Source organism: Cricetulus griseus, chromosome 3, assembly GCF_003668045.3.
Source record: "Cricetulus griseus strain 17A/GY chromosome 3, alternate assembly CriGri-PICRH-1.0, whole genome shotgun sequence".
In the NCBI taxonomy this organism is placed as follows: domain Eukaryota; kingdom Metazoa; phylum Chordata; class Mammalia; order Rodentia; family Cricetidae; genus Cricetulus; species Cricetulus griseus.
The window spans coordinates 251,240,393-251,249,725 of NC_048596.1; the positions used below are offsets into that span (position 1 = coordinate 251,240,393).

Genomic DNA, 9,333 nt, shown 5'->3' on the forward strand with positions numbered 1-9,333 from the left:
CACCAACAGAATTGAAAATCAGTTCAAAAAAATTTAAGATAGGACAGAACTCTATCCAGGTTACACACAAGGGGTTTGGGGCAGACCAGATGCAAGATGCCAGACAACCATTGCTTACATTAACTAGGAAGCCTGGCTAAAAGCAGATCGAAGGACTTTTAAAGGCAGCACTTATGAGACTTTAGGAGACAAATAAGATTTTTATTTATTTTTATCAGTGACCTAAAGACTCCCCTTTCTAATCAAATGCTTTATAGACTGCAGGAGATCAAACTGTTCTGGGTTGTGTGTGATAATTTCAGTCTCATGGGCTGCTCTCTTCTTTAGCATAGGGAGATTAGTCCTAAGCCAACTGGTTTTGCAAAGGAGATATAAATCAAGAAAGGTTCAGGGATTAACTCTATAAAAATGTTGTAACAAAACACATGCAAAAATCAGGAATGTTTATCTTTAAGTATATATGACTTTGACAGATTTCTGTTTTTCTTCTTTGTCTTTTCTACGCTTGTAAGGCAGTGCTCTGTTATTTTTTGTTTGGAAAAAAAAACTTAAGTACTGGAAGGATTGTCACATGCCTATCAGCCTACGCTCAGGAGGCAGAGCAAGACTACAAGTTTGAAGCCAGTTTGGCTAAAGAATAAAATCCAGTCTTTAAAAATGAAAATATTTCAATAAAATACTGTAATATTACCTTTATCTATCATTTCCCATAACTGTGAAAATTTTAATTATCAAAACAAAAACATGACATTAAAATAATCTTTGCCATCCACTTGGAAGTAAAAAATGATGCCCCCACCTCTTTTCAAGTACAAGATATGAGAAGAAATTTAGATGATAAATGAGAAAGCCATTTACAGATTTCACAAATATCATGTGCAACAATCTGTAATGTTTTATTAGAATTAGCTATAAAAGACATTGCACCTTTCAAGTCTGTGACTAAATTTAATGATGCTCAACAGTGGCTTTATTACGATAATGCTTGACAATATTTAAGAGTGAATTAAATTACTTCACATTAATGTTTGCCAACACATTCACAATTCTTAAATATTTTAAATCAACCAATCTAGAAGTACACAGGGCTTACTCTCAACTCTTCTGATGGACAAGACGGAAAGAAGCCTAGGCCTGAGTCCAGTGTCTAACCCACAACAACTACATCATCACTGGTGAACTCATAGGTAGGCACTTCCAGGTTGAGAGGCGCAGGGCCCCTCCTGATCCTGCCAGAGGCATCATAGTGTGACCCATGGCATGGGCAATAATAGCCACCAAAATCTCCTGCGTTTGCAATGGGTACACAACCAAGATGAGTGCAGACACCTATCAGAATAACCCATTCAGGTTTCTTAACTCGCTCTAAATCATGCTGTGGATCCCTCAGCTGGGACACTTCAACTGCAGCTTCCTGGGCAATCTCCTTCTGGGTTCTGTGGCGCACAAACAGAGGTTTGCCTCTCCATTTGAAAGCCATGTTCTTTCCTTCTGGAATATCAGACAACTTGATCTCAATCTTCGACATGGCCAGTACATCAGCAGACGCGCTCATGCTGGAAACAAACTGGGTGACCACATTCTTGGCAGCATATGCAACACCCACAGTAGTAGTTGCAGTTATCAGGTAAGAGAAGCCTTTTCTAGCCTCACTGCTCTCTTTAGAAGACTTTGTACTATCTAGAACATCAGCGCGGCGGTAGTCGGAGAAGTCGGGCACCTTGACATCTGTATGGGAATAACGAACAGAAGCAGGAACTGCAAGACAAACAAGTGAAAGCTACAATTAAAAGAATGTCCTGGAAGGTGCACACAGCAGCAAAGACTGAGTCATAATGGCAAATAACACAATAAACAGATTTCAAGTTGGTTTTTTTTTTTTTTTTTTTTTTAAACAACTGCTTAGACAGACTACCCATCTATGCTAATTATTTCGCTTTCTCTGTAGATTAGGTCTCAAAACTCACTTAGCCCACCTAACAATTGCTGTGTGGTCATCTGAAGGCAAACACCTAGCCTGTATTCTCTGCTAGAAGATCTTCAAATAAATCTTCAAATAAAATCACTAGCAGTCAAAGAGCAACAAACTCTCCCCCTTCAGCAGGACAACAGCATCTATGAAAAAAATTATCTTTCTTTTTTATACTGTGGACCCTTTGAATTGGACACTTTTTTGTAGGTCATAAAATGGGCCAAATGTTTGTGACAAATGAACAGACATTAAAAAATATTTATAGTTTGAAAGCAGCAGAACATGTCCTCTCTCATGCCATTTCTAAATCTGACAAAAACAATGAACCCACTAGCAAGATTCTTTAACTATGTTTAGGAAGTAAATTTCCTCACAAAATAATATATATAGAATAAAAATAAACATATAAAGTTTATGTTTCAGGAACTGCCACAAGATTTAATTTTTAGGGGAAAAAGAATGTCAAAAATTCTTCGTTTTCAGAAAAGTATATCCCTTCAAAATGAAGATCTAGGCATAACACACAAGGCCACTATAAATGACCGTGCTTCCTTGGTCTTTGAGGTTCTCATCTTAAAAAGACTTCTTTCAGTACCCAAATATCAGTATTTCACCTACTTTTCACATGACTTAAAGTGAGAAACTACAGAAGTTACAAATTTGAACAAGAATGAAACCTATCAAAATTACTTTTCTGCCAACCCAATCCTTTGAGGGAGGGAACTAAGGCATGGGTAGTGACAACCTGAGAGACACAATTAGGACTTTGTAGAATCCCTTGACATTATATTATGTATTACCCTACCTAACATCAATGGGATGGTATACAGTAACATTTAGAATCAAGTAAGAATTACTTCCCCATGACATCGCCTGGGATTACACTAAAAATTGTGTTGTCTACCTAAAACAGAAAGGAGCCAAGTTCACAGTTCTGCATTCAACACTATCCACACCACCAACCTGACAATACAATACAATATAATAAAGAACACTACACAGAATGACTCATTCTTATTCACAGACCAAAAAAAAAAAAAAAAAAAAAAGTTCTTATGGTGACAAAAGAAATTTAGTTATCTATTGTTCTCTGTATACGAAGTTATACTTCATTGGGTCACATCACCAACCAAGGAACATTTAGGAAACTGCCATGTTGCAAAAGTCATTCTCTTGTAATTTGCACAAAGCATATTAAGCATGAATGCTTAATTTTGTTTGTTTGTTTGTTTTTTTGAGACAGGATTTCTTTGTGGCTTTGGAGGCTGTCCTGGAATTAGCTCTTGTAGACCAGGCTGGTCTCGAACAAACAGAGATTCACCTGCCTCTGCCAGGATTAAAGGTGTGCGCTAGCTTACTTAATTTAATTCTAACCTCAAGCATTATCATTATCATTTATGGAAATATCACCTCGAAAAGAAATAAAAGGAAATTTAAGGCATGTAAATCTTTTGCAATTGTAGAGTCAATGTACCTAGAAATCTGCATGGAAGGGATGCTACCATAATGCAAACTTATTCCTCCATGAATCTTCCAACCCAAACCCACCCATTTTGTCACTACCTATCTTTCCATAAACCACCTCAATGGATTTTAACGTGCAATTAAGCTACAAGGTAAATATGCTTTCAGCAAAAGGTTTTGGCTGTTTTGACAGTCTGCTTTGGAAAGTGCTTTTATGAAGCAGGTAATTCACCAGTCTTTGTAAGAAACCTTTAGGCTATCTGACACACTTGAGTGATGGTTTTCTGCAATTCCTCCTGCCTCATTTCTCACCTCCCCATTCATTCCCCAACTCAATAGACCTGGAATAAGCTAGGGTATTCACTTCTGTCCTGAACAGTTTATCCAAGACCCACTAGTGCTCCTTCACATTTACTCAGAAAAAAAGATTTTGTACCAGTTTATATGAAACCTGACACTGGAAGACAAAAGTTAAGGAGCTTTTCCATCCCCTTAAAATCAAGGTCAGAAACCTCAACAATAGAATGCAAAGTGTTAACATATTATAATGAAGGTATTAGCAAATGTAAAATTTTGAATCTGACCTGAAAGTAAGGTTAAAGGCTATATAGCTATGAAAAAAAAAACCAAAACAAACAAACAAACAAAAACCCCACAACACTGATCATTAAATCTGCAGGAAAGCTAAGCATGGTACCTCATGCTCATAATCCCAGGCTTGGGAAGGCAGAGGCAGGAAGATCATGAGTCTGAGGCCAGCCTAGGCTACACAGCGGGACCCTGCCTCAAAAGGAAAAAAAAAAAAAAAAAAAAAAAAGGAGAGAAAACGAGGGGTAGAGTGAGTGAACAAATGCAGAGTAAAAAGCTGCCCAAGCGGGCAATTTGATTACCATGAAGAAAGGTCACAAACAACACTGAATAGTGCCAAGTAGGTATCAACATAATGAGGACTATGAGATGAACCACAGTCAACTATAGAAGCAGAAATCAAAGAGTCCAGTGCAGTTTCCCATAATGTAGGAGACAGCAGAAATCATTCCAGATTTTTAAATCACAAGAAATGTCAGAACAAGCTGGTGGTCTTTTTTCTGGAAGAGGAGCATCTACCTTTGCCTCTTCACAAGAGTAGCATCAACCTCTGCCTCTTTCACTAGTTAGGGCTTGTGACAACCCTAGCTAGAGGAGCCAGATAACCGAAACGCTGCTGACCTTCTATAGTGGAACTGGCCTAGGGGGTTGTGCCTTCCTTTCTTGTTTTTGTAAAAATGGGGGAGTGGGGATGGGTCGCTGGGGAGTTAAGACGCTGAAAGGCAGCTGTACTAGTAATCAAACAACTTCCTATGTGTTCTTTACAATTTCTATTTCGAACTCTTATCGTCTAAACCGTCCCAATGATTTCACATGGAATCCTCTCACATACGCCTCCCGACATCAAAACTGTTATAATGACGAATTCGCCTCACACGTGAGGAAAAAACGTTTGGAATATGTGCTCAAGGTCAAACTCCTGTAAGCAACAGTATCTGTCCCTCAGCGGTGACAGTGGGAGGCTTGGTCTTGAAGTTAACCACGGAAGTCAAGTGTAGCCGGGATTGGAGGCGCTCGGCCTGCCAAGGTCGCTGAGGCCGGAACCGCATCTTCCCACTCTGGCCAGAGACCCCCCACATCCCAGCACACCGCCTTCCTCTACCGCCCCGGACCCGGAACGGCAGGGAACGAAATCGGGGCACGCTGAACCCGGCTCACCATTGAGGCCCACCGTGGCGACCAAAGGCCGGGTCGCAGCCTGGCCACTCAGCGACTCTCGCGACAGGAAGGGTCGCTTCACGTTCACAACAGGCGGCTCCGGGGTGGCGGGCACCGCGGCTTGCACCAGGGGCCGCAGCGCGCCCGCCACCCCGCGGGACGTGGCCGACAGGACGGGCGCGAACGGGCCCGAGCGGGCAGCGACCGATAACATGGCGGCAGCGGCTCCAAACTCCTTGCCGGTCAGAGGAACGACCTTCCGCGCGAACGCAGGCCCGAAGAGGCGCGGAAGGCGCAGGGCTTGTGACATCATCGCGCCGCCGGAAAGGGAGTCACGCAAGGATCAGCGAATCCGGAGGATCGCCGCGTTGGAGGCGTGGCTACGGGCGCTGGCTGGGGGCGGGGCAAGAAAAGGCGGGGCCTGGCGCCGGCTCTGGTTTGGTGTTTGGCTTGGTGACAGAGCGCAAAGAAAACGCAAGTCTGGAAGAGTATTTTGTGGTCGTGACCGCGAGTCTTCGTTTAGGGACGACCTGGGCATGAGAAAAAAAAATTATTACAGAATTAAAGAACAAGCTTCTACTACTTCCCAATGTCTATGGCTTAGAATAAATACTTTTTTTTTTTCTGTAACACTTTTTATCATCTTACATCCAAAAAAGCCAGAAACCTGTGTGCAAAGTTTAACAATGGCAGTGGCTTCCGATTATCCATTATATACTATGCTTTAAATTTGGTGGTTTGCTGCATTATGATCCCTTTGAAGTGACACTAGGCTATCAGCATTTTACCAGTGAAGGTCCTTCTGGTATTTAGACCTTTGCTCAGGCCTGGATTGCCAGCAAGCAGTGTATCGTAGACCCCAGAAGCACTTCTCTGAGCTGGTTTCTGAACCAGTGGGTTCCCCTGGTGATATTTCAGGTGGTACAAAGGGGGAACTCCTAATCACTTTCACGTAGTGAGAAAAATACTGCCTTTTAACTTCTCTTTCAGTTCTGATTTCACCAATAGCAAAGTCTCAGTTTGGTGCTAATAAACATTAACACCTCTTACACTTGATAATCTCCAATTTTTGAAGTAGAATAAAACTTGATTTTAAGTTCATGCATACAACTGAGTTTAGAGATCCCATTCTGTCACCGGATGCAGTTATCCATATAGATTTTCTATTCTATACCATAGTAAGACTCTTTGTTTATTCGTTTAGGGTTTTAAAAACAAGTTACATATAAAATATGAATTTAAGCACTGGATACTCCTGCATGATTGTGATATGATGCTTGCATAAGCCAATATGTGGACACTGCAACCTTGGCAGGTTTCCAAACATGAGTGTTGCAGTTTCCTCATAAAGTGGAGGCAGAAATGTGAGTTACCCACTTTGGAAAGTTATTGGGAGGATAGAATGCCCCAAGATATCCAGAGCCCTTCTGTTGAGTCATGACAGGAGCAGCAATCCCTCTGTGTGTTCATTTCTGTTCCTCTCTAAACGTGAAGCATACCAACCACTTTCTCCTTTGGCTCTGTCTTTATAGCCCAGGGACTGTGTTGTATTCTCAAGACAGAGCTACTTCCTTGTGAGCCATCTGGCCTGCCTTGAAACACAATCAGAGCAACTACCATGGGCAATGCATAGTTAGATTGCTTTAGGTGAAATGATTCAGCTTACAACAGCCTGCTGAGAGTGATGAGAAAATGTAGGTTGAATTAATAATGGATGAATGTGCCTTCCTGGTGTTGGTGGGGGCACAATCTCCCAGGAAAGTGACAGGTATGAGAATAGTTACCTCCAGACTCTCTGTGTTCAACCCCAGTTATAGCTATCACTCACATTAACTGTACCTGGGGAAATTCTGTGTGTGCTTCAGTCTTTCTTCTATAAAATGGGACTAATACCATACACTCCAGAGAATTATTGTGATGATTAAATGGACTATGCGAAACAACGGTTCTCACCCCATGAGAGTACTGAAGACTCAGAGAAGTGAAAGCAAAGCAGCTTTGTTTACAACCATGCAAGGCCAGGCGTCAACCTAGAGTGGCAGGCAAGCCATTTGAGAACAGTAATATAGACCCTGAATGCATGATCCTTCTTCTTTTTAGGATAACCAGGAAGGGGACAATCCTATTACATCTAGATCTTATCTTTCCTCTGACATTTACATTTGTCTCTCTTTGTTTTAAACAACAACAACAAAACCATTCTCAGGTTCATCTCTACATTTTTGCATCCTATTTATTTTAAAACTCATCAGATGACCGACATTGCAGGCAGGCTTGGCTGTGAGTTGGGGCAGGGTATCTTAGCATAGTTTGGGTGGGGAAAGAATAACTAAAATTTGTGTTATCAGGCATTAGCACAGCTTTAGTGTTCTCTGTTCATTTCTAGCTGGACATAGATATAGCTTGAGGCACCTTTGAAAACGCAACATCATTTGTTATTTCTAACAAGAACTAAGAGAAGCTGGACCTGCTGGTGCATGCCAGTAATCTCAGCACTTGGGAAGCTGTGGCAGGCAGATTGAGAGCTCAAGACCAGCCTGGACAACAAAGTGAAACACATCTTAATAAGCAAGCAAACAGATAAGTAAAAGAGCAAGTATGGTGAATGCACAGACCTGCCATCATAGCACTTGGTGGATCAGAAATTCAAAGCTATCCTGAGAACTTGGTGGGATCTCATCTCAAATAAAAGGTAAGATGAGGGCTCCTTGGCTTTTAAGTGTAAGGGTTGTTAGTATCCATGCCTACTGCTTCCTTGAAGGCTAAGATTCCAACAACATGATTCAGACTCCCTTTATGGTATTGTGGCTTGGCAATGCAAAGCTTCAAATGTTTCATCTATAAAACGGACATTAAAAATGAGGGCTGGGACTGTAAGGCAGTGGTGGAGCACATGTACACCTGGGGTCCTGAGTTCAGTCCCTGGGGTGGGGATAGAGAATTGACAGAGTGGATGCATATGAAGTGCTTAGAAAAAGAGCTCAATAAATGTTTGTTGTCAAAATATAAAACTAGGATGAAAGAGAGAGGGGGGAAGAACAGAGGCAAGAGGAAGGGAGGAAGAGTTGAAGTGACAGGTGAAACTTATCAATATACGTTGTGTAAATATATGAAACAGGGCCTGAGGGGATGGCTCAGAGGTTAAGAGCATTCACTGCTCTCACAGAGGATGAGTGTTTATTTCTCAGCACTTAACTTGGTGGCACACAAACGCCTGTAACTCTAGTTCCAGGGAAACCCACACCGTATCTGGTCTCTTCAGGCTCCTGCACGCACATGCTGCATGTACACATTACATGATGGTTTTTAACCTTTAAAAATGTATCAAACTGCCAGGCGTTGGTGGCGCACACCTTTAATCCCAGCACTCAGGAGGCAGAGGCAGGCTGATCTCTGTGAGTTCGAGGCCAGCCTGGTCTCCAGAGCGAGTGCCAGGATAGGCTCCAAAGCTATACAGAGAAACCCTGTCTCGAAAACCAAAAAAAAAAAAAAAAAAAAAAAGTGTATCAAACTTTCAAAGAGTAAGAAATACTTAATAGATAAACATCTGTCATTAATTTTGTTAAGTGGGAGGAAAAAATAGGCATAAGTCTGGGAACGAAACTTCTTGCCCAGCTCCTCAGTAACCAAGATGTCTATAAGGCATTTATGCACATGAACAAAAAAGGCAAGAGGCCAGAGCTGAAACAAAACAACAAAACAGAACAAAACAAAACAAAACAAAACAAAACAAAACAAAACAAACCCCAGGTGGTTTGTTTAAATCGGATGTCAGCACTCATAGGCTGAAGAACTAGTCTCTCCCCTCTCAGTTCCTTGTAGATACCTGTTGGACTAGCATTCACAGTGCTACAAACCTCAGAATTATTTGTTAGCTTACAAATTAACATACAGATAGACCATAGGCCTCTCCCCAAGGTGCCTATCTCCAAGCCTCTGGGACCTACGTAATATGCTACCTTCCACAGAAAAGAAATTCCACAGAAGTGATTAAGACCCTAAGCCATTATCCTGTGTTGTCAGGTGGATCTGTGTCAGCACATGGTTCTTATGGGAGAGAAGTCAGAGGACAAAGAGAGGTGCTTGACTGTCCTGAACATACTTGGAGGAAAGTCCTTTGGACTGAGGGATGCTGGTAGTTGTTAACATAG

General features: G+C 41.7%; 1 protein-coding gene across 2 annotated transcripts; it reads right to left on the reverse strand.

The window, feature by feature from the left end:
* Nucleotides 1–872: 872 nt before the first annotated feature.
* On the reverse strand, nt 873–5,486 carry LOC100759002 (cytochrome b-c1 complex subunit Rieske, mitochondrial). Of its 2 annotated transcripts, XM_035442886.1 has the most exons (3): nt 5,349–5,486; nt 5,183–5,291; nt 873–1,758 (listed from the first exon to the last, which is right to left on the reverse strand). In XM_035442886.1, the coding sequence occupies exons 1-3, from the start codon at nt 5,394–5,396 to the stop codon at nt 1,148–1,150; spliced, it is 768 nt and encodes a 255-aa protein (XP_035298777.1). In that variant the 5' UTR covers nt 5,397–5,486; the 3' UTR covers nt 873–1,147. The 2 variants fall into 2 exon arrangements, with proteins under 2 accessions (XP_035298777.1, XP_027265105.2); XM_027409304.2 differs by having other exon boundaries at nt 5,183–5,485.
* Between the last annotated feature and the right edge of the window lie 3,847 nt (nt 5,487–9,333).